Raw genomic sequence first — 24,543 nt, 5'->3', positions numbered from 1 at the left:
TCCCAGCAGAGCTTGAAGAAGTGTTGTGGGCTGTAAAGCTATGTGTTCTGCTTGTCTCCATCCAGAAAGCAAAACAGCGCAAGACACCTCTCCACACACTGCTCTGTGTGGCTTGGCATTTGGTATTGATCGTGGTTTGCGTTTGAGTGTGGGCGGGTGAGAACATCCACTTCTAACTTCTTCGGGCCAAGATATGCATCTCCTCCTTCCGTCCTCTTCTACTTAAAAAAAAAACCTTCCAGCCAGTTTGTTTTTAGGGTCTTGATCCGGCAAGCTTTACACAGGCAAAATTAAGATGTACTCTGAATAGTTTATAGCTTGTTATTTTGAGGAAACTGGAGCTCTAGTAATTTAGGTGCAGCTGACACGGGAAGCAAACACATTTCTGAGTCACCACAGAAATATATATCACCCGAAGCAAAGTCTAATCCTGGACACCAACACCATTCGATTTAAGATGCAAATAAAGCGTCAGCTCCGGTCTTCACTCCAGACTTTCAAGCTCACAGTAAGCGGCCGGCCGTCTGTTTCCCCTGACTGTGCCACCAACACTCCCAATCGGCCAGCGGAAAATACCAGAGAATCCTGTTGCTTTCTAGCCTGCTGGAAAGTGAGCTGGAAAGGGAATCCTCTTTTACTGCCATACAACACATACGCAGACTAAATTCATAAAGCCATGTCTTCCCACTAGCTGTTTCCCCTTCCCAGGAAGACAACAGGAACTGCATTGGTATCCCACAGCAACCCAGGCACTCTATTGCTCTGGGGTCTAAATCTATCAGCCATAAATTTGGCAATACTGTTATAAATTTGAACCACCTACTGTGCTGGGTGTTTGTGCTTATTTACACACTGGAAAATAATAGACGCTAACCCACATTTAGATGTCATCTATCAACTCACACTTATGTGCATAACCTTAAAAGGCCTCACCCTCACCCTCACACACACACACACACACAAACACACACTCAAGTTAATTTACAAATACACATGCACATGCACATGCATACAAAAACACAAACCACACCCGTATCATATACACACTTGTACACAACGAGCCAACAACACCATTTGACCCATATAAAAATACTTAAGAGCACCCCCCCCCCCCCCACACCACCCCACCATAAGTGGTGCAAAGGGTGACTTCCCGACTGCTCAAGCATCGCCAAAGTGCCAGACGGCTGCGGCTATTTTTAGGCCGCAAACCACACAAGCAGCCCACTGGCTCCCAGAGTCGGCTCCGGCACCATGTCCCACCCCACCCCACCCCACAACCCCACCTCCAACCCCCTCCTCCCCCACCCCACCCGACCCCACAACCCCACCTCCAACCCCCTCCTCCCCCACCCCACAACCCCACCTCCAACCCCCTCTTCCCCCACCCCACCTCCCTCGGGTCCTGCTCAACTTGTCCCGGACGGTCCGATCAGTTCACCTTAGGTGGCCCGGCCGGCACCGACGCCGGACCCTTCCTGTTGCGTTGCCCTGGCGGCGGTGGGGCCGCTCCTTTCTTCGCCGGCTTCTTTTTGTTCTTCCGCTGGAACGCCGGCTGGAGCCAGATGGGCTTGTCCTTGGACAGTCCGGCCAGGCTACTCAAGACCAGCCCCAAAAACCTCTTCATGAGTCCACGGGGAGCAAGGCGCTACCGCACGCAAGAGAAGGAGAGAGAGAGAGAGAGAGAGAGAGAGAGAGAGAGAGTGGGAGGACGAGGTATGAAGGTAAGGAAATGAACAGAAGATAGAAGAGAGGATAAGAGAGGAGTGGAGTGGAGAGAGAGAGCACTAGAGGAGAGAAAAGGAGTGGAAAAGAAAGGGGGAGAAACAGAGGAGAATTGGACGGAGGAGAGGAAGGGAGAGAAGAGAGGGAGAGATTAGGAGAGAAAACGAGTGGGGAGGGAGGAGGTGAGGAGAGAAGGACAGAGAACACAAGAGGAGAGGAGGGAGCAGACAAAAGAGAGGGAGAGGGAGAGGAGAGGAGAGAAGAGAGGAGAATCTACATGCGCATCAGAGAAGAGCTCTCTGGGGATCTGCCTCGTCCAACAGGAGACCCAACTCTGTTTAGCCTGAGTGCCGGCGTGTGTATTTGTGAATGTGAGTGTCAGGCTGCAGAGAGAGAGGGGGGTGTGTGTGTGGGTGTGTGTGTGTGTGTGTGTGTGTGTGTGTGTGTGTCAGCACACGTGAGAGGGTGGGTGGGTAGATGAGTGGTAAAGAGGGGTCTTGTGAGCCTCTAAATGCGTGTGTGAGTAACTCTGTGTGTGTGTGTGTGTTTGAGGGTCCTATCACGCGGCCTCTCTCTCTCCCAGATTGAGATACTCCAGCAGCAGTAGGCAGAGGCAGTCCCAGAGCCTGGGACTTGTGCTGAGGAGATAAGAGGCGTCTGACGACAGAAGCCAGGCTGGCCTGTGACAGCTCACTCACAGATAGAGAGAGAGCAACCAAACACCGCTCAATGAATGCCACACTCACACTATAAACCCACACACTCACACACACATATATATATATATCACAAAACACAAACCGGAAGAGAGAGATAGAGAGAGAGAGAGAGAGGAAGAAATAGACAGTGATAGAGAGAGAGAGGGAAAGAGAAGGAGCAAGAGGGATATGTATTACTAGCCTAGGATTTGTGTACTAGCCTGTTTGTTTTTGAATGCACACACATTCAAAAACAAATAGGCTAGTACACAAAGACCTTAAATACCAATCCTCTCCCCCACCACCACTACCACCACTACACACATACACATAAATACACACACACACACACACACACATAAAAAAAAAAGAAACACACACATTCTGCCCCCCCCCCCCCCCAAACCCACACGTACACACACACAAAAAACATGCATGTCCACAAATATGTTTAACACCCCCCACCCACATTACACACACAAACACACAGTTTCATTGTTAGGAGGTCGGAAGCCAAGACACTTGTGTTATCTTTCCTTTGCAGTGCACACCAGATATAGGAGCGCTGTGACGTAAGATCACTTTGTCTACGTCAAACCAAACGACACGGACGTAAATCCCAACGCCAGGCAGCAATAACTGCCACTCAACTCAAGAGACATGACATTGCACCTCTCAAAACAACCAGACAAAGACGACTTGAAATGATCCGGAATGACCCGAAATGACCCGAACGACTGTGATAACAGCAAATCACTCTTCTTCTAAACATTCTGCACACAAACACACACACACAGACACACACACACACATACACACATGCACACACACACACACAGACGTGCACCTCAACACACTCTCATTCACACCGTAAACAAACACACACACACACACACACACACACACACACACACACACACACACACCATCATAGCCCTTCATCCTTGTCCCTCCTGTTTAAAACCCAACACAGGTTCTGTCGGAGCGGTTCTGGTTCCAGGGGGGGCAGCTGAAAAGCAGAGGCGAATGCCAGCAGCTCCCTCCGGCCCTGTCAATAATAAATCTGCAGGAGACAAAGCAGAGGCTGTCACTGGCTCTGCTCCCCAATACAGGGGCCAGCCCATCCAGCCCTCTGACGGGAAACCAGCCGCTGCAGCGGCCAAAAGGGGGGGGGGGGGGACTGGACGCCAGTTCTTCTAGATCTAATCGGAGAAACAGTTCCAGAACCTAACGTTGGACATTAAAGATACTGTCTAGCCTGGGTTTCTCCCATGCTGCCTTACGCACGCGATTTTATTCACGCTGCTAGGCAGCCTGGATTCTATGGACTTCGTTTTCACCTCAACGAAGGAACCAATCACAGAACGGAGGGAGGGCAGCAAGACGATGACGACACACCGAAGCCGTTATGAGCTATGTACAGACGCATTTGATAGACATTCGTAGCGCCCAATAAACGGCTCTGGGCATTCGTAAACCACGTTTCAAATACGAGAAAATGAATGTCTAGTTCACACGCCCCATCTCAATGAGATGGGGTTTGGCGTTAGCCAGGCTAGATACCGTCAGCAATTGACCAAAAGGGGGGACTAGACGCCAGTTGTTCTAGATCTAATCGGAGAAACGGTTCCAGAACCTAATGTTGGACATTAAAGATACCGTCAGCAATTCTAAGCAGTTTCTAACCTGTAACACTTTTTGTGACAAATATCAGCCAATAAATCCTCAGGATCCCCTAGCCGAGTGTGTGAGAACACTGTAAAAGCAAATGTTTGTACACAGCCCTGGCTCTGTGAACTGGAAACTAACTAAATGGGGCAAGCCTGTCCTCCAAACATAACAAAATTAGGAGTTTGGGGAGGGGATTTTTGAGTTGGCTCATGGTGTTTTGTTGGTGGATGGTTCAAACATCAATGGACGTGACGTTATCCAGAATTGCTGATGGCATATTTTAAGTTTGGACAAGTGACACGACTTATTTATGCTGCAGAGCAACTCCGTTACATCTTAATTAATAACCTGGTGCGATCAGTTTTATGGCTGTAACTAAGCCTTTTGTAGCCTGACGTAGTCATACTCAATTCTAGTCAGAATATGAGTCTGATACTGCTCCATTGGGACGTAATTATGGGGCGTGTTTCAGCCGATACAGGGAGGGGGGGGATGCCTCTGCACTCAATTGAAAAGACCTAACCAATCAGAGCAACAAAATAGCTTACCGTGAGGTGTAGGAAGAAAACACATGAACCATCCTTCTTCTCCTATATCCCCTCCGTTTTTTTAAAATAATTCTGTTGAACAGTGATATGCTACAAACATGTTAAACAGCTGGGAAAGGCTGTCGCAAATCCCTCAGGTGGTCAATCAGAGATTTCAAACGAACGAGGGAACATGTTGCAATGCAACAGCGCTTTTTTCCCTTGATGAAAGAGAAACCACGAGTTTTCCCACATCTCAACTTTGGCCAAAGTTTTCATATAAATAATAATCGTTTTCAGTGACACAACCTCATGAAATAATATGAATTTTCCGTATGGGGTCTTAAAAGCCATGTATCATGTATAAGCCTAATCTAAGCGTGCTCAGATGACGTGATAGACCAGGCGCTGTTGCTCACCTGTCCATCATCGTAAAGCCTGATTTGATTGGTCCGCCCGATATAGGGCGAGCATACTTCCACCACAATGGAGCAATGCCAGACCGAACTTCCCGAACTCAAATGTTGTGGGCGGGACTAAGTTCGGAATGGCACCCAGGCTAAGCCTTTTGCACAGGCCTATTACTTCTGTTATCCAGAGAAAAAAATGATATTGAGCTGGTTACTGTAAGGACTGAATGCACTCAGGTGGAGTGGAGAAGAAATTAAGAGAAAGAGAGAGAGGGAGAAAGAGAAAGAGAGGGCAGAGGAAGATTCTCTAGCACAACTGAGCTCCCTCTAAAGCAAACACTGCTTTACAGTCAACACACTTCAGTAAACATTGATAAAGGGGAAGAAATGCAGTGCATCATGTTAACACTCAAATATCAAGGCACTGCATGCGGTGTGAACACAGCGGCTCCAAAGTCCCACTGCAGGATTTCAGACACAGCAGCACACGCAGTGACACCTGATTTACAGTCCCTCCTGACTCCCTCGGACGAGCGGTCAATACCGTGTCCATAGCAACCGCTTCATCCATGAAGGTATGTCTGTCACCCTCTGTTGAGTGGCCTCTCCTGGACAAGGGAGGGAGGGATGTGTGTGTGTGTGTGTGTGTGGTGTGTGCGTGTGCGTGTGCGTGTGCGTGTGCGTGTGCGTGTGCGTGTGTGTGTGTGTGTGTGTGTTTGTGTGTGTGTGTGTTTGTGTGTGTTTGCGTAAGAAAGATGGGGGGTTCTCGACTGAGAAAGTTTCAATGCAGTTAAGGAGTAAACAATGCAGTTCATCTTCGGCTAACCCTGACGGCTGACGTTTAACACCGAGCTGCTCTTAAACACTCGGAGAAGGACGGGGAAGAGGAGGCGGGGTGGGGTGGGGTAGGGCGGGATGTGAAGGGCTCCGAGGGGGCTTCAGCTTTTTTGTGCGGCCCTGGAATTCCTGACTGCTTGCTTTCCTTGGATTTATGTTTCCGACACCGAAGGCCCTGCCCTCACATTATGTGCGAGGATGGGGGAGAGGGCAGAGAATGAGGTGATATCATTCTTAAACACACATTGTATGGGAGGAAGCAAGCTAAGAGAGAAGGGGGGGGGGAACAAGGGAGAGTAAAAATGCAGATGAGGAGAATAGAAGATGAGAGTTTGAGAAGCACAGAGAGGAACAATAAAGGAGGATATAAAGGAAGACGGAAACAGGAAGCAGGACAGACGAACTGTTGGTGGTAAACTGTGAGGAGAAGCAAATGAAGAGAGTGGAATATGAGAGAGTGAGAGAGAGGAGAAGGCTACCGAGCCAAACAAACTAAAGAGGGAGAGAGAAAAGACAGCAAAAAGGATGGAATCTAATCATTTCCATTAAAGAGAAACAATCAAAAACGGCTGATAAGCAGAAAAAAAGAAAGAAAGAGAGAGAGAGATAGAAAGAGAGAGAGAGAGAGAAAGAAAGAAAGAACAGCACCCTATCACTATTGGCCTGGAAAGGCGTTCCATTTTCATTCCCACCTTCTCTCCATTTTCAATTTTTCTGACACAAAGCCATTTCTGTTCCATCTCCGCAGGGAGACGAGGCTGGGTCACACTCTCCCCATCCACCGCTACTGCTCAGCTTAGCAGGCAGTGAACCCCACAGTGCCACCATATGCCCTCTCAACAATTACCCAGGCAAGGAGGAGGAGAGCTCGCCTGCTTCAAAACTCCACCACAGCATATCACATCCCTACTCTGCCTGGATTACATCCTAACTCATGTAGAGAGAGAGAGAGAGAGAGAGAGAGAGAGAGAGAGAGAGAGAGAGAGAGAAGGAGAGAGAGAGAGAGGGAGGGAGAGAGAGAGAGAGAGGGAGGGAGAATGAAAGAGAGAAGGAGAGAGGGGGGCACTGAAAGAGAAGGGGAGACTAGGGAGTTTCAGAAAACTGAGCTTATGATTAATGAGCTACAGTGTGCACAGATCTTATTCTCTTTAAAGTCAGGCCTTCAAAGCAGCCTCAAGTAAACTAATTTTGCATTTTCTTTCAAAAGCAAATTATTTCTAATGTATCTGGGATGATAAGGGTATCCTGTTTTATCTTAATGTTGAGTTTGTGGTAAAAGTTTTGTGTGGCAGATGGTGTCAGTTGAGGGATATTTTGATAAACTTTTCTATACGTGCTTATATTTTCTTTGAAGCCCGAAACAACTTGCAGGGAGTATCAGATCGATTTGAAAAGCAAACATCTACTTCCTCTGTGGTAAAGGATAGTGACAGTTGTCCTCTTTTTGGCCACAAGGTCATAATGTTAACCACAGACTATGCTCAGCCACTCAATATCTGACTGTGATGAAACAGATGAAAAGAAGAAAGAAAAGATGAAAGAGACAGCTGAAGGAAGAGGAAAGACTGAGGGACACAGTGCACAACTGACAAAAGACTAGAAGACTAGAAAAAAAATGAGTGCAGCCAAGTGTTAAAAAGGGCAATCCAGTGGGCTGTGTCTGTGCTCCACTTGGTACCGTGGAGCTATTGGATTTAATGATGCTCCTAATTCAGACTGCAACTCTCAAAATGTCCGAATGCAGCCTAGGCTTTTAACATTGTCCTATAAAATGTAAAACAAAGGCTTGCTTGGCCTGCCGGAAACGCCATGTCTTAATGAGATGGGAAAAACACAAAAACACTAAGCTGTCAAATACTGCACCCTGTAAAGTGCGGCCACAAGCAAATATTTACCCATTCTTCACTATTGACTGTCATACCCAACTGGCAAATTTAGCCACAATTACATCACGAGAATAACCAAATGTTCTCTGATTTACTGGGGCGTTCTCAAGAGGGCCAATTAAGGCATTTCTATAGGGCTGCTCAATGGAGCAATCCCTGGGGGGGGGCGGGGCAACACATAGGGCATTACGAGGCTTCAACTCTGAAACTCTGCAATCATCTTTATGTGGATATCTATATAAAGCCGTTCTCAAAAACCTGGCCCTGGACCTCCATTCAGAGCAAAATACAGGAAGTTTGCCATGATACCAACCAGCTCCTTTCCCAGTCCACTAAAAGAGAATAATCTGTACGGAAAAAAAAAAGGGGGGGGGGGTCTCACCTCCCAGCGTGCAAGAGGTCAGAGGCTAACCCACTGCGCCGTGCTCTGTTAACCTCTCTGGACCGGTCTCACCCTTTTGATGTTGGCCAGCCAACCTTGTGGGATCAGAGCAAGCCTAAACCTTCATTAGACTTAATTACTGGATAGGGCTGAGAGAGAAGCCAGGGGAAAGTGTGGATTTAGTTGACCTGCGTTATATAAACAACACAGGGGCCACGCCAGGCTACTCACCACACGCATGGCTCCTTTAACACTCTTTGGCGCCGCTGATACAGCTGAGAGGAGCATGAGAGGCGCACATTTAAACAATGCGAGTGAGTTGGTAAAGGGACTCCTGAGGTGAGGTGTGACATTGAGGAAGCGTGTGTGTGTTCATGTGTGTGCGTGTGTGTGTTCATGTGTGTGTGTGTGTGTGTGTGAGTATGTGTGTGTGTACGTGTGTGTGTGTGTGTGTGTGTGTGTGTGTGTGTGTGTGGGAGAGCAAATGTCAGGGGAGGGGGGGATTTGAAAGGCAGCTCATCCGGTGCGTTGTAATTACTCAGGAATTCGGCCAACTGACCCCACCTCTGCCGAGCAGGAGAGAGTGAGCAACACACACACACACACACACACACAACAGTCAGCGCCCCTGTGCCACAATCCATGGACTAATCCCCCGTTGTCACTCACAGCTACAACACATATACCCGACACGGGCCTCCTGGCAGCCCCAGGATACTACTGCCTCCTGCCCTACAGCAGCACAAAGACAATCCAGTCCCCACAGCCAGTCCATCAAACATGACACATAGGCAAAACTGACACACTTCAGCTGTCTCAGTAAACATTATGCATGCATGGGCTCACATTGGTTTTATATAGGAGGCTGTGTGTATAGGTGATTCGCAAGTGTTTCCAAGTCAGTTATGCAATTCTGTGCTCTCTACACTTACAGTGTCCCTAATAATAGCCGTCAAAAAATAGGACAATGCGCAAAAGCTGGTTAACAGAAGTCAAGAGGGCAGAAGGACATCCGTGTCTGAGGCAGGCAGAGTGAGGAGTCGAGGATCTGACTAACCAACAGGTTACTATTGCATGTTCGACAATCACTTATCAAGATTCATGGAAGAGAGGGAGAGAGAAAGCTCTTACCAAAAACTGTGCCTGTTGTTTCAAAGCTTTCCAGAGGAATGATACACTTCACCCACCCCAAATACACCAAAAAATATTATAAGTTAGTGGTTACTAGTAAAGGTTAGTCTAGGGAAAAGAGGTTGAAGAATTGTTATTGATCTCCTTCAGGCTATTACAATGTCAAAACATTTGGTTGGCTTGACAAAATACAGACAGACAGAATAGAATCAGACACATAGTGCTGTTGATATGCTGGACAGCTGACGGCATGAAGGACAATGCACACAGTACAGTTCAGTACAAGCTGCATTCTTTCAGTCTTCTGCAACAATCACAACTGGCTCAAGACGACATTGAGCACTGGTGCTATTCAGCAGTTTAACACAGTCTAATGATGGAATCACATCCAACCACGACACGAATGGGACGTCAACTAACAGGCATCTTACGATATAATGAGCTGAAAGTATTTTTCGGAGGTATTTAACAATGCTAGCCAGACTGAATTGTTGAATATGACTAGCCTTCAAGCTAGCGAACATTACATTAGCTGGCTAACTACCAAATCACCGATTCTGACAGCCCGATGCTGCTGCAATCACTGTCTGACACGCTACAGAAAAACTTACCGGCATCATGACTGCAGGCTAACGTTACCCAGTTCAAACCGGACGTGGGTTTCTTCTAGGATCAAACGCTGTTGTTGATCAAAGTTAGCCTCTAGTGAGTCCTGCGGTCTCTGGATTCACCATATACCGCTCGGTCCCGTCCCGCGAACAAGCCAGGGACGAAGTGGGTCAGTCCCGCGCACGTCAGAACATCAGTAGCCTACAGAAGGCATTTGCGCAGGGCTCCTCCGATAGTCGACAGCAAGTTGAAAAACCACCACCAATGATAAAAAAAAAAATCTCTGATCAACATCGTGAAATAACCAACGACATACAGAAACCTTTTATTTAAGTTTTCCCAAGAAGTTATCGCTTACTTGCTTGGTGGTAAAGCTTTCCGCCAGCACCAGTAGGAGCTGCAAACACGCTTGTCACACTCTTTCAGTCATTCAATCCGGTTGTGGGATGGAACTAGACACCCCACTGGGAAAAGGCAATTACAGATAGGCCAAGCAAACTTACATCTATACTCGGCACCAAATGTCCCAAAATCACAATCTGACCGCTGAGACTAGAAAAAAAAAAATTAAAAAAAATACTTCCCTCCATTCTTTTAATACGACGGTAGCATTCTATTCTAGTCAGTTGTTGTAGTCTACACTAAACAACTAAAAACAGGTTTGATTATAAACACTAATTGAGGACAGCGGGGAGGGGGGTACATTTTTATACACACACACGTGTGTATATTTGCTCTTCAAATTCCTATATATACATGTGTGTGTAAGGTTTTCTTGATACCCATTTGAAAATAATTACACAACCATGCAATATGCAATCATAGGAAGTTTATTTCAACATTTAAAAATCAAATGTGGGAGCCTATTGGATCGATCATCAACAATGTCTTTCTTGTTTGTTTATTTTTCAGCCATCTTTTCAAGCTGGTTTCTCAATAGATATCTGGAATGTTTGTATGCACACTTTCACTAACAGGAAGGATTAAAAACACTAGCAGGTTTAAACAGACAGCTGCAGGTAGGAGTCCTACACATGAAGTGGTGACCCGTGTGGTGATTTGTGTCTGTGCACACCTAAGCTTAGTGTATGGTACCTGTTTACATTTGCAGAGAAGCACCTAAATGTAAACCACATGTGAATCTTGTGTCAAATAAGGACATGTGATCACAACCGTCACAATCACTTGTTTGCGTCATTTATAGCATGGGTACAGGTTTACATACTACACACCAAAATTCACAACCTTCTGGGAAAGTCCTTGTACTGACAATTAAGTTCTTATTGAAGGCTGTGTCATTTAAAATAAAAACACACACGTGCATATTGGTGTGTTACTGCCCGTCACATTGATCTGCAAAGGTGGCCATCTGCCCAAATTTGACATTTATGTCCTTTGCAGACTTCATCATACATGGTCATTCTGTATGTTTGTTAAAAAAATGGATCTTCACCTTCCTTTGTGCATGGATTTTATCAATCAGTTAATGCATTGCTCGTTTCTGTGATCAATTTCAATCTGTCTTACAGTCTACACTTTTACGCTAACACTCGTTTTGTAGGCTTCTTGTAGCTTTTGTGTTTGCTTGTTTGTTTGTTTTTGTTGCTCTTATTCACAGACGAGTCTCCTACTGAATGCAACAATTTTGACCGTTGGCATCTTTGAAGCGGAGACGCATCTTGGGTTTGTACTTTTCAAGGTAGAGTAGTTGCTTTGAGTTGAAAGCCCCTCGCCTCTTCCTGAAAAAGAATGACAAGACGAGTTCAAGAAGTTGTACTGCATCTAGAAGGGAACAACCCTACAATTTTACATAATAATACTCACATCAGAACTACTTAAAGCACCTTCTAAGGTCAGATTTACCAGATCTGTTCCAATGCAAATGCTTGTTGTCGCATCTTTAAAGTACTTCCTCAAACGTGACTGAAGCTTTACTGATGCACTAGACCAGGGTTCTCCAACCTTTTTGGGAATGAGGGCTACCTGAAGAGCCGAAATCATATGGAGGGCTACTCATTTGAAACAAACATACCGTCACCCCTTTTTTGCGAGGGTAGTCCTCCTATAATAGTAGGCCTATAAATAATAGGCCTATGAGATTTGTACTTTTAAATTATCAATATTGTGTAGGCCTATGCAACACTACCAACATTTTTGTTTAGTTTGTTCATTTCAAAGTTTGCATGGGGAATCTAATCTATTTTTTTTTTAACAAAAAAAAACAACAATCATTTTGTGCAATTAATAATTTGGGCTAAAATTTGTACCCAATTTATACCCACCCACCATTATGAATTCAGGGGTTGTTTAAGTTCTGATTTCAGTGGAGTTTAAGTTCTGAATTCAGTTTTAACATTTCAATAGTAATCGCCCACGCCACCCTAACATATGAAAACTCATTTTAAAGTTATTGCACACCTGAAATCTCTCCATGATCTGACAAAAAAGGTAATGCACAGTCCTGCTCAGTCATGCATGCCACAAAATTTTCAGCGCTATTATACAGCAGTAGCCTACGGAGGAGAAAAGGCCTGTGAGCTAAAGCAATTGTTTTTCAGTTCTTGAACAATCATGCAAGAACCGTATTTGACGAACATGGAATGGCCACAGAACTTTTGCAAAGATATGCTTCCATTAGCTACACCAGACGAGCTAGTTTTTCCCCCTTTACTGTCTATGCGTGCGAGCAGCGTGTATGCGCTCCGCTTCTGTTGTTGTTTAAAGACTGAATGGGAAACGGATTTGGAGCCAAAGGCTAAAATTTAACGCAGCTACAATTTGTAAGATATCACCAATATCAATTTAATGTTACAGATGTATGGCTACATACATTCTTAAAATGGTTCTGGTCTAGACTTAAATATCGATTGAAAACTTCACAATAGAGCATGTTTTTAGAGCGTGATCTGCAGGCGACCTGTTGGCTATTTTTAGAAGGTGCGCTGGGGGCGCCTCATAGCCGTCCCGCGGGCTACCTGGTGCCCGCGGGCACCGTGTTGGAGACCACTGCACTAGACCATTCACTACACAACCAACATAAAATGATGGCAGCAGAATGGACTTACTCTCGTATAAACTGGACTGCGTCCTCGTACATCATTCCACACTCAATCAGGGCTATGGCCACTAAAACAGGAGCTCTGGAGGGAGAAACAAGTGCTTACAAATCAATCGCACAACAGTTAGTCCATGGAGGACAGCAAGATCTTAAATAAATAACCCAAGCTACTAAAAACAACAATCAATACAGTTTTAACATCTCAGACAATCAATGTGATATCACCAGAAATTATGCACTTTTGAGTTATATTAAAAGAATTTTCACACCCTCAATGTGTACTCTGTGGGGGGCTTGGAGAGCTACAAGAACTAATTTAAGTTTAAAAAGCCAAGGTTTTGACACCACAAGAAAGCTTACCTCCCTAATCCTGCAACACAGTGCACTGCAATGCAGCTGCCTGGTTCCTCTTTGAATTTGCATTTTAGGAGGTTGAGCCAGTCATCAACAATCTGGTCAGGGGGAGACGAACCATCATCAAAAGGCCAGTGCTAAAACAGGGCAAAACAAAACACAATACCAAATAATTGAGACCACAATACCAAAAGCCTGAAAATCCCACATATCTCCACACAGACCATGTAAAAAGGGAATGGGTATTATCCCTGGTACGAATCATAGCTCACATTAATGTAAGACCAATGTCAGGCTGTTTGCTGCTATCCTCCCAAGGAAAGGTAACTATTACATTTATGTAGATGTATCATCTACTAGCAAGCACTATTCAAATGCATTTATTGATTAAACTGCCTTTGTAGTAGTTACTAAATTACCTGGGGCAGCCGTGGCCTACTGGTTAGCACTTCGGACCTGGCCGGTTCGAATCCCGACCAGTAGGCACGGCTGAAGTGCCCTTGAGCAAGGCACCTAACCCCTCACTGCTCCCCGAGCGCCGCTGTTGATGCAGGCAGCTCACTGCGCCGGGATTAGTGTGTGCTTCACCTCACTGTGTGTACACTGTGTGCTGTGTGTGTTTCACTAATTCACGGATTGGGATAAATGCAGAGACCAAATTTCCCTCACGTGATCAAAAGAGTATATATACTTATACTTATAATAGCAATATAGCACAAGGTAAAAAACAGACTAAAATTTACTTTGACTCCATTCTCAAATATACCAAACTGCCGACAGACATGAAAGAATAGGGTAATCTGTAGACTGTTTGCTCAGAAAAACATTCAGTTGCAACAAGAGAATGAGATATGTTCTTCACACTTGAGAGCATATTGTGTGATTGAAAAGTAAACTCTCTTACCAGAACTTCAATACCCTCCTTCTCCACTGGTGCCTTATCATAGGTGGCCTCACACACACGGACAAGGGTTTGCACCCCAAATGCCTTCAGTTCCTAGGGAGAGAGTAGAATAAACCTTTAGAATATTATAGTACAATATATATTATAGTACAGTATAGAGTACACTGTGGCACAATTTTGGATGTTGACCAAAGCTAACCAAAACTTGTCATGTCATTATACCCATACAAATCACCAACCACACAAGCAGCATCTCAGTTATTTTTACCTCAGTGAACTTGGTGAGCTGGGAGTTGGTAGGGTTGTGCGTGATGAGGAACCTCATGCACTCGTAGGAGATCTCGACAGGGGCCGGACGGTTCATGTTGACAGACTGGAGGGGAGAAAACGATTCTGAGGAGACTACCTTTCAAAAACCGGATCGATTGCGGAACTTGACTGCGGTAACGGGAGGGAGAGAGATCAAGTCAGCCTAAGGGATATTTGAAAAATGCAGTATAAAAATAACAAAAGAAATACAATAAACCAATTCTCTTTTTTAAAAAAAAAAGAAATGCAAAAAAAAAAATAGAAGAAGGTGGGCTCTCCTTCTGACTTCCGATTTCAAATTACCCCATTCAGAAGGGTGTGGTGAGTTGTTGGCGTTTTGAGAGAGTAAAAAACAAAAACAAAGTGATGGCTTTCTAATGGCTGAATTGGCTCAAGCCAAGGCATACACTTGGAACTGTGGGTAAAGCAGCCTCTCCGCTGGAGTGCTGTGTACTAGCGGGGCGACGCGGCAGTGTTGTCCTCATAGGGCAGGCCACTCTCTTCACTTGTCCACAATGACCAGGTGCTGGGCCTGGCAGAAGTCTCCACTAACACTCACAAACGCCATAAATGTACAGCCTGTAACCATGACAACACAGAAAAGAGCATTACGTGAATGTATGAGCAATTTTCAGTGTGTTATTACTTTCATACTTAATAAGGATAATACTTTACACCGAAGGCCGGAACTAAACGGATTGTATGACAAACACGTCCTCGCCAGGACAAATAAACACTTCGATAAAACTGCCAAAGACTACGTGTGAAAACAGATCGTTGCCATGGTTTCTGTCTCCCGAATGTGATACGCCATAAAATGGTATGGCGCGTGCATTAGCTAAAACGTAGGCTACTTACTTTCATCAGGTGTAAAGAAAACTCTGTAAGAATTCCGCATTCTATCCACACCATTAGATTCTGTCTCCACCTGGCATCTGAAAAAAGAGACAACCTTCTTCAGCACATCCACATGTGACGTATGAACAAAATAGCACAACGTTACATGATTTTTTACATTTGCGGTGTGTGCTAACGCAAACGACAACTTAACTTGTCAGAATGAATAAGTAACCGCTCTTGCTCACCATTTAGCGCCAGACGTCATATAACTATATCCAATATTTTCCCACAGCAGCAAGATCAGTGAACCTTCGGAAATTCTCTTGACTCCGAAAAGGCCTGATTTACCTGGCTAACTTAACCTAGCCAGCTAACGTTACGTTACCTACCTGTAACGTTAGGGTTTGTTTTGGTTACCTTGTGAACCAGGAATATTCAACTACAGTGATGTACACTGAAATCATGTGGTTCCGTCGTTAAAAGAGTAGCCGCTGTTGTTGGCTAGCTAACAAACTAGCTTGCATGTAAAGACCATTTAATGGCATGTCTTCTAGAACATCAACCGGTCCGCTAGCAAAACCAATCTCAGTTCAAAACACAGTCTATGTTGTGGACGATGTTAACGTTATACTCCATCCCTTGGTCCAGGGGCATTTGTCCCACGTTAAAGAGGCAACAGATAGATTTGCCTGCCTAGAAGCTAAGTATTGATGTATCGACGATTCACGGAAATGATGAATGATTTTTGTAAGCCCAAAGCCAACGTCGTTAGCTAATGTTGGCTCGCAGGTTAGCTGGCAGCTAACGTAAACCATTGTGTTGCGAGAAGTAATTTACCCTGACCTACCTAATGACATTTACCAGCTAGCTAGCATTAGCTACCCAGCTAGCATAATCTCGTTTTGTTTACCTCCAGTCACACACCGAATCAATCTTGTCAGCAGACACTTCTGTACTAATGGATATCACACCCTTTCATTACTTCTGTTATCTATCCCACCGAGACGCACGCTGACAGAATAACGTTAAATGACAAGTTGCAATCATGATCATCAAAATGTTTCTTGAAAGCTGTTGAGGTGTAATGCTAGTATGCTAGCCATATAACGTTAACTCAATTGAACGGTCTCGCTAGCCGGTCGATTTTAAAAGTCATCGCCGAAAGAACCCGTTGCGCGCTTTAGATGTTACTAATCGAAACAATTAATGTAAAAAGAGTATACTTACGAAGAACAGCCGGTACATGAGAATACCGAGTTAATCCAGTTGGGAACGGATTACTAGCAGTTGCTAGCAAGGTAGCCAGCTACATTATCCGTTTGTTCACCAGCGTGTAGCCAACAAAACCGGGGTTACTAGGGCAGTATACCACGTCACGTCATCGTTCAGTACGTCGAACATTCGGCAAAGATGCATCAAATGGAAATGAAAAAAAAATATATATATATATCGTTCATGCACAACAACATCTAAACAATATCAATATTCCATATAATTCATTAAAACTAATTCGATATGACAAAACAAATGCAACATTATTGGGTTAGAACAGCGTATAAACCGTACTGTGTCTCCATCGTATGGTGGAGATGAGAATTTATGGGTTGTGTGTGTGTGTGTGTGTTTGTGGTGGGGTTGGGGGGGATTGAAATGTAACAACGCAACGCACGTTAATTAGGCTGTTTATTTTATTATTTTGGTATCCAAGGAATGGGAGCTGTTCTTACCAATCACATACTCACCCTTATTTAATTAACTAAATGTTAATTAGCCTAATAATTGCTAATTAATTATTCATAATTAAACGGGAATTATTATGTTAATTGTTAATTAAATGTATAAACAGTAAATGCCAGGTATTTACAGACAACATATGACACTGGAATGGGATGCATACCTAATACAAGCTGTAATCATATTCATCATGATAATCAGATCACTTTATATAGATACTAGTAAAGAAAACAATATTTTTCAAAACTAGCACACTTGGATTTCCCCCATGTGTGTGCGTGTGTGTATCTGTTTGTGTGTGTCTATGCATGTGCACAATCATATGTGTGCTTGTGCTTCTGGGTGTGACTATGGCCATACCTTCGAAGAGGCTGTTTCCTCATGTTGCAGGAAAGGGTTCCATTGCACTTCCACCCTTTGCAAGCCCGTGTAAAAGTACACCTTATGAATAAGAGACACCTCCCACACCCTCACAACCATCCATCGTGGGATGACATACCCCACTGCCAGACAGAACTAAGCACACACCTGGCCCTGGCCTTTGCAAACACGCTCAGTGTTTTTCCAGGAGGCCTAGATCAGGTTTGGCGAGATTTTTTAAGCAAAGATCACACTGCGTTTTTATTTATTTTAGTCTGCGAATGCGGTTTCTGTCTTTCACTTTCTTTCTGACTTCTGTGAGACAGGAGTTTCTAATCAGGTAAGATCAGTTTCATTATCTGTGTTTTCAGAAAATGTAGTCCAAGATGGTCTTAACCAAAGAACATGTTGGAACAGAATGGTGAAGCGTCTTTTTTGAGAAGGGCTATGTTCTGACTCATGCCAAAATTGTCTGTCAGGCATCTACTCAAAATAGGGGGAATATGGCTAAGAAATTATGATTCACACTTCACGGACATGACCAGTCAAATTAATGTTAAACAATTTTGTTCCTGCTTGTTCAGCATCATGTACTCCTCATTGCTTTAAAATCCAATTTCCCAGAAGCTTTTCCGGTAGTTCAAGTGCTTTTATCCGGGAGGGCATAGAATGCCGTATCGCTGTTAGCCACAAAACCCAGCCATATCTTCAACCTTTTTGAGATATTAGTCTAACAGAATTTTAATTCAGAATATCAGACATGGTGGTTTAAAAAAGTGTGGATTTTGAGTTCAGTCTTATTTCAAACCCATGTTGATTTACTCCTCAACAGACTGAATTATAGCACAGTGTGAGGATATAATTACTTGGGAAAAAAGGACTCTCTTTTCACACTGAACCCTGACTATCAGGTATAGTGCTAACACAGCAAAACTTAATGCAAATTAAAATGCAATCAAGTCTTATCTGGAATAGCATGACAATCCCTGATAATTTGATTTGATGTTTCTTTGATGTTCTCATCTACATGGTCAAGTCATTTTTGAAGCTGTTGTCATCTTCCATAATTCCCCATAATTTTGTTATGGGAGAATCATTATTCAGTGTTTACCTTGATCCATGTGTGATACTGGCGTATGCACATGTGCAGCACTGTGGACTGAGTGGGGTGTTTGTTATTGTTGTTAAGTGTAGTTATTGTAGGAAATCCTCCAATTTGTCTGAACACTTCATCCCATGAATAAATACATATACTGTAGTACACTACTACCAGTCAAAGGTTTGGACTCACTTATCACATTTATGGGTCTTTCATTTTCTGACTTTTTCTGTCTTTACAATGTAGAACAAAACTCAAAACTCAAAACTATGACTTAACACACGTGGTAAACAAATATTGTGTAAAAATGGCTATTTTGAAGAATCTAATATGAACCCTCTATGGTACGCATTATGATCTGAATGGGGAAAAAAATGTTTGTAATGTCTTTCCTGCTTAAAAATACTTACACTTAAACAAAATTAGGGAAGATTTTTTTAAATATATATTTTATTTTATTTTTATAAAACCGTTGCCTGTAAGCAACATTGTACCATAATGGAAAACATTAAACTATGTAAGTTTTCTTATACAAAATAATAAGGCATATTTGTTTATAAGATATTTGTATTTAACCAAAGACATAGAAAACAGGATTATGTAGTTTTTACCCCATAATATTATTTATTTTTCGCAAAAAAGTAAAACAAAGTATCGTATCATATTCACCTGTTGCCCACAGGCAACATTGTACCATTGTGGAACGCTATCATAAAACAAATCATAATATCTTCAAATCATCATGTAGATTATATTAAAATTAAAAGCAGCAAAAATCATTACTATAAGTAAAAACTCCCCTACATTCCTTAAATTATATCACAAAAGGCCTATTCTGATTCCATAACGGTACAATGTTGCCTGTGGGCAACATGCAGAATTTTTGCTATTTTTTTAAATTATATACATTATTTTATATACATAAAAATGATTGAAAATACATCTTTACTTATCAATGAAGGTTGTCAGTTTTTGTGAAGAATGTAAACTTGAGGGAAATTAGTGAAATTCACACTTTTCTAGGGAGAAAATATGATACCAAGCCAAACGTGTGCATCTGCTGAAAGAAGGGTCAAAATAGCTGCCTGTGGGGCATGTGACCACTATTTTGCATTTTCATTGGTTAGTATTGAGTTGTCTAGTATTTACTTCTTTAAGGGATGTCTCATTTTATTTCAACAAGGCAAAATAGGCTATGTTGCCTACAGGCAACACTGTACCATAGAGGGTTAAGTTGGTTGAGAGAATGGCAAGAGTATGAAATGTTGCCATCACAGCAAAAATCGTCTGTTTTGAAGAGCCAAAATATAAACATTTTGATTTGTTTACCCTTTTTTGTTAAGTTTAGTTTTACAACCATAAATGTGAAAGTGTGTCCACACTTTTGACTGATAGTACTCTCCGTTGAAGAATCTGATTCATGGAACGTTCTTTGTTTTCTTTGTTAAAAAATTAAATATGTTTCATGTTATAGATTATCTTTGCGATAGAAAACTAGCAGGGGAAGGATTGTAATTTGCCAGTCAAATCTCGGTGCGTTGTGTTTCAAATGCTCTGCTCATCATGCTAGAGAGGATAGAGATGTAGTGATGGTATTTACATCTGCCAGCATTTCCGTTCCTTTTCCATAAATACCAAGTTCAACACTTTACTCAGAAAGAATGATTATCAACTCCAAGTTCCATAGTATTCACCTTCTGTAGCCATTACATGTTTGATTATGACTATTACTGATTATGGCTATTACTACTGATTATGACTTAACAGTTAAATGCTGAGCCAGTGTCACCATGTGTTAATGTTACAGCTGATTTATCCTTAATTTGACTAAAAAATTATATTTGTGTGATATTATCAGAAAGGTTGATACAATACCAGACATGCTAAGACAAGTTAATGAATATCCTAGTTGTGTAAATAGCTGTGGTCTATGACATCAACAGCTGACCACACCAACAGCTGTTTTAACTGATCAGCTTCAAGCTGCTGGGAAAACACAAAAGAGCAAAATCAAAAGGTGAAGTTGGGTAGTTTCGATCGTGTGTATGGCTCACTCCAAATTTGCCCTTTAGGTCACACACAAATCTGCCAACCCTTTAAGCTCCCAAGTGTAAAGATGGCAGTGATTAGTTTTGTGTTTCCTTCCATTCCATTCCATTCTCTCCTGTAATTTATAAGTATAAGTATATATACTCTTTTTGATCCCGTGAGGGAAATTTGGTCTCTGCATTTATCCCAATCCGTGAATTAGGGAAACACACTCAGCACACAGTGAACACATAGTGAGGTGAAGCACACACTAATCCCGGCGCAGTGAGCTGCCTGCAACAACAGCGGCGCTCGGGGACGGGTGAATGGTTAGGTGCCTTGCTCAAGGGCACTTCAGCCGTGCCTACTGGTCGGGGTTCGATCCGGCAACCCTCCGGTTACAAGTCCGAAGTGCTAACCAGTAGGCCACGGCTGCCCCCTGTTTTTTATCCACACATGGCTGTTATGAAGACAGTTGACTCCAAGGTCAAAGACTGTCAGTTCAATCTTAAAAGTGAACTATCAGATATTAGAATATCAGAATTGATTATCAAATGATATGCATGATTGATCAACACCAGAAAAATTAGCAAAATATAGTATGTGGTAGCTTGCAGACACAGTATGCAGGTATGGTTGTGCCAGCTGTTTCCCAATTCTCTGTGTACAGCAACTTAACAGCTGTCGGTGTGTTATGTTCTGGTGTGTATGCATAGACAAGTGCACTGACGTCCGGCCAGCATGAACTGGTCTGCGTTGGAGAGCCTCCTCAGCGGGGTCAACAAGTACTCCACCGCCTTTGGCCGCGTCTGGCTCTCCATGGTCGTCGTCTTCCGCATCATGGTCTTTGTGGTGGCCGCCCAGCGGGTGTGGGGTGACGAGAACAAGGACTTCATCTGCAACACTCGCCAGCCCGGCTGCACCAACATCTGCTACGACAGCGTCTTCCCAATCTCCCACATCCGCCTGTGGGCCCTGCAGCTCATCTTCGTCACCTGCCCGTCGTTCATGGTGATGGCGCACGTCAAGCTCCGCGAGGAGAAGGACCGGAAGTACACCACGACCCACACGGACGGCACGCACCTCTACTCCAACCCGGGGAAGAAGCGTGGCGGCCTGTGGTGGACCTACCTGATCAGCCTGGTCTTCAAGGCCGGTCTGGACGCGGGCTTCCTCTACATCCTCTATTACATCTACGAGGGTTACGACATGCCCCGACTCACCAAATGCAGCCTGGAGCCGTGCCCCAACACGGTGGACTGCTACATCTCCCGACCCACCGAGAAGAAGATCTTTACCCTCTTCATGGTGGTGACCTCGGCAGTGTGCATCTTCATGTGCATCATCGAGATGCTCTATCTGATCTGCAAACGATGCCATAAATTGTTCAGGGTCCGTGTCAATCATGACAGGCAGGTTTTTGCTCAGAATCATGAGCTGATTAACCTAGCGCCGCCCCGACCACAGTCCCGAGCACAGTGGGTTGACCCCACTATGACCAGCACCCAGAACCTCAGTAAGGAAAAGAAAGAGGAAATGGCCACCTCTAAATTGTGACATATCTCCTGAAGGGGGCCTGAGGACTGGACACACACCTTACAAGTTTATAACTCAACATGTTTACATGTTGAGTTATAACTCAAGATGGTATAATTTGTCACATCTACATTCTGTTAAACTAGAAAAATTCTACACTTAAAATACAGGGAAAAGTAGTTTAAAAAAGCCAAATAGGGTTAAGGACGTATCTGTAAATGTTTAACTTCATAGCTGATATGTGTTGTGTATGTTATGTTTGTTTTTTTCACTGTATATCTGTGTTTACTCTATACGTGGCAAAGCACTGTTTCTTGTTTCTGTTTTTTACATATTTTCTTATGTATGCTGTGTTTACAATGAGAACACCTGTAATCCGAAATCACAAAATACAATAGTCATAGCATATTTGGTTTTATTGTGACACTTAAATCCCAGAATATATTCAGATAGATCACAAAGACTAAAAGTGTAGTTTATTTCATAATAGCACACATACAATAACTATAATTGAATTTTACAATTCCTACAACTATAATTATTTATTAACTATAATTGTTAGTTTGCCATATAATTAGAGTTAGTTTGCCGACAAATTGTTTTCATTTCAAAGTTATTATTTATTTAAAGCATTATTAGTATTTAAATACAAAAGGCTCTTACACTGGTTATTTAAGATTAAATCTGCATTGTTGTTACATTTATTCTGCATTTTTGTTATGGTCTTGCAAACTTGCTTTTGGAGACATTCAGAGTCTATATGAATAAATTTGTTTTCCATTAATATGTATGACCCTTATGGATTGCTAATGCCTTATCCTCTGGGTTTTAATACAGTATCTGTATTGATTATCAATACAATTATCGACCCAAAACATAGCATTCTCCTTTGCCAGAAAATACAATATGTCCTCATTCTCCAAACAAATTGATTCTTTTGTTAAAAACAGTCTCATTCTCTCCCAAGTTCTCTTTTCTCCCGCGCTCTCTCCCTCTTTCTCTGTTTAAGACAGCCTCAGCCCCCCTCCCATGCAGCCCACACCAATTCTGTTCCTCACCTAAAACACGTATAAAAATAACACTCTACAGCACATGCTGCCCAGGACACTTTCATTTACATGTTACATAAGCTGCACTTCTTGATCTCTCTCCTCCAGCTACCAGCGTTTACTTCACTCCTACTCTCCGACCACACTCCTACTCTCCACGTCTCCTTCTTTCATCACACACACACACACACACATACTCACACATCACACACACACACACACACACACACACACATACTCACACATCACACACACACTCACACATCACACATCACACACAGACACACATACTCACACATCACACACACACATACTCACACATCACACACACACACACACACACATACTCACACATCACACACACACACACACACACACAAACTCACACATCACACATACTCTCACACACCTTTTCAGTCAATTTCCCGTCTTGCCTCTTTTCACTTAATGGCAGAAAAAAAAAACATCGACCAATTTCTATTATTCTCCAGCAAAGTCTATTTTAACGGCCAAGGTAATGGCTGACACTAGGTGAATGCACTGTGCTGGAGTCACTGAAATTATCACCTATGGATGTGCTATTCACTGCTCGAGCACTGGCGATGAGCAGGCATATAGAGAATCAACAGGCAAACCATCAGAGCTCACATCTTAATCGCGTCGGCCAGAGAGAGAGGGAACAGGGCAAATATTCCTGTGAGTGATTCATCCATCCACCCACCACCCTCCCACACGCTTGCTCTTGCTTCCATCCACACATGCCCAGTGCAAACAAGTGTGTGCTCATAAAATCACACACACACACACACACATTCACATATATATATATATATATATATATATATGTATAACCATAGCTAGACTTACTGACACACACTGCTGCACTCACAAAAACATAGTGATTATAACATGCAATCACAGAAAAAAACATACAAACATTGAGACATACTCACAAGCACAGATGCTAAATCCTTCACACACACACACACACACACAAAGACAGGGAATGAGAGACAGTCACACACATACACACAGACACACACTGACATAAACTAATTCCGAATCCTTTAGTACACACGCACACAGAGACCACACACCACAGATGCTCAATTCTCCAGTAAACACACACACATCCACAGACAGATAAACAGAGGAGCTGAGAAATGGAGACAGTGAAAAGAACAGAGAGAGGAAAGAGTTACAGAGAGAGAGAGGAAAGACTTACAGAGAGACAGACAGAGAGAGAGAGGAAAGACTTACAGAGAGACAGACAAAGAGAGAGAGGAAAGAGGTAGACACAGAGAGACAGACAGAGAGGAAAGAGTTACAGAGAGACAGACAGAGAGAGAGAGAGAGAACACATGAGCCGACCTGTAATAAACAGTGAAATATACAT

General features: G+C 43.2%; 3 protein-coding genes across 14 annotated transcripts in view; 1 reads left to right on the top strand and 2 right to left on the bottom strand.

The window, feature by feature from the left end:
• Window positions 1-10,140, bottom strand: part of ppp1r13ba (protein phosphatase 1, regulatory subunit 13Ba) — a 55,185-nt gene extending 45,045 nt beyond the window's left edge. For 3 of the 9 annotated variants that reach the window (XM_076300497.1, XM_076300499.1, XM_076300505.1), the window contains exon 1: window positions 1,442-2,102. In XM_076300497.1, coding sequence (XP_076156612.1) covers window positions 1,442-1,627 — 186 coding nt within the window. In that variant the 5' untranslated portion in view covers window positions 1,628-2,102. Of the gene's footprint in view, window positions 1-1,441; window positions 2,105-9,878 lie in introns of those variants that run through there. The other 6 variants (XM_076300498.1, XM_076300502.1, XM_076300504.1 and 3 more) reach the window with 4 other exon arrangements.
• Window positions 10,141-10,690: 550 nt separating this feature from the next.
• Window positions 10,691-16,717, bottom strand: ptp4a2a (protein tyrosine phosphatase 4A2a). 4 transcript variants are annotated; one of them, XM_076300496.1, is made up of 8 exons: window positions 16,569-16,717; window positions 15,360-15,436; window positions 14,805-15,080; window positions 14,461-14,630; window positions 14,193-14,285; window positions 13,295-13,425; window positions 12,942-13,016; window positions 10,691-11,615 (listed from the first exon to the last, which is right to left on the bottom strand). In XM_076300496.1, the coding sequence occupies exons 4-8, from the start codon at window positions 14,554-14,556 to the stop codon at window positions 11,504-11,506; spliced, it is 507 nt and encodes a 168-aa protein (XP_076156611.1). In that variant the 5' UTR covers window positions 14,557-14,630; window positions 14,805-15,080; window positions 15,360-15,436; window positions 16,569-16,717; the 3' UTR covers window positions 10,691-11,503. The 4 variants fall into 4 exon arrangements, with proteins under 4 accessions (XP_076156611.1, XP_076156610.1, XP_076156607.1 ...); XM_076300495.1 differs by having other exon boundaries at window positions 14,461-15,080; XM_076300492.1 differs by lacking the exon at window positions 14,805-15,080 and having other exon boundaries at window positions 14,461-14,565.
• An 841-nt stretch (window positions 16,718-17,558) lies between these two features.
• On the top strand, window positions 17,559-22,802 carry gjb9a (gap junction protein beta 9a). The gene is made up of 2 exons (XM_076300491.1): window positions 17,559-17,775; window positions 21,279-22,802. Exon 2 carries the CDS (start codon window positions 21,304-21,306, stop codon window positions 22,117-22,119), a length of 816 nt encoding a protein of 271 aa, XP_076156606.1. The 5' UTR covers window positions 17,559-17,775; window positions 21,279-21,303; the 3' UTR covers window positions 22,120-22,802.
• Window positions 22,803-24,543: the final 1,741 nt, after the last annotated feature.

The sequence above is a fragment of the Alosa pseudoharengus genome, unplaced genomic scaffold, assembly GCF_046254945.1.
Source record: "Alosa pseudoharengus isolate Yale_2024_CS ecotype anadromous, Long Island Sound unplaced genomic scaffold, YU_APseudo_1.1 YU_APseudo_1.1_scf_22, whole genome shotgun sequence".
NCBI lineage: Eukaryota > Metazoa > Chordata > Actinopteri > Clupeiformes > Clupeidae > Alosa > Alosa pseudoharengus.
Note: the sequence above shows the minus strand (reverse complement) of the source record. Positions and strands in the feature narration are given on the sequence as shown.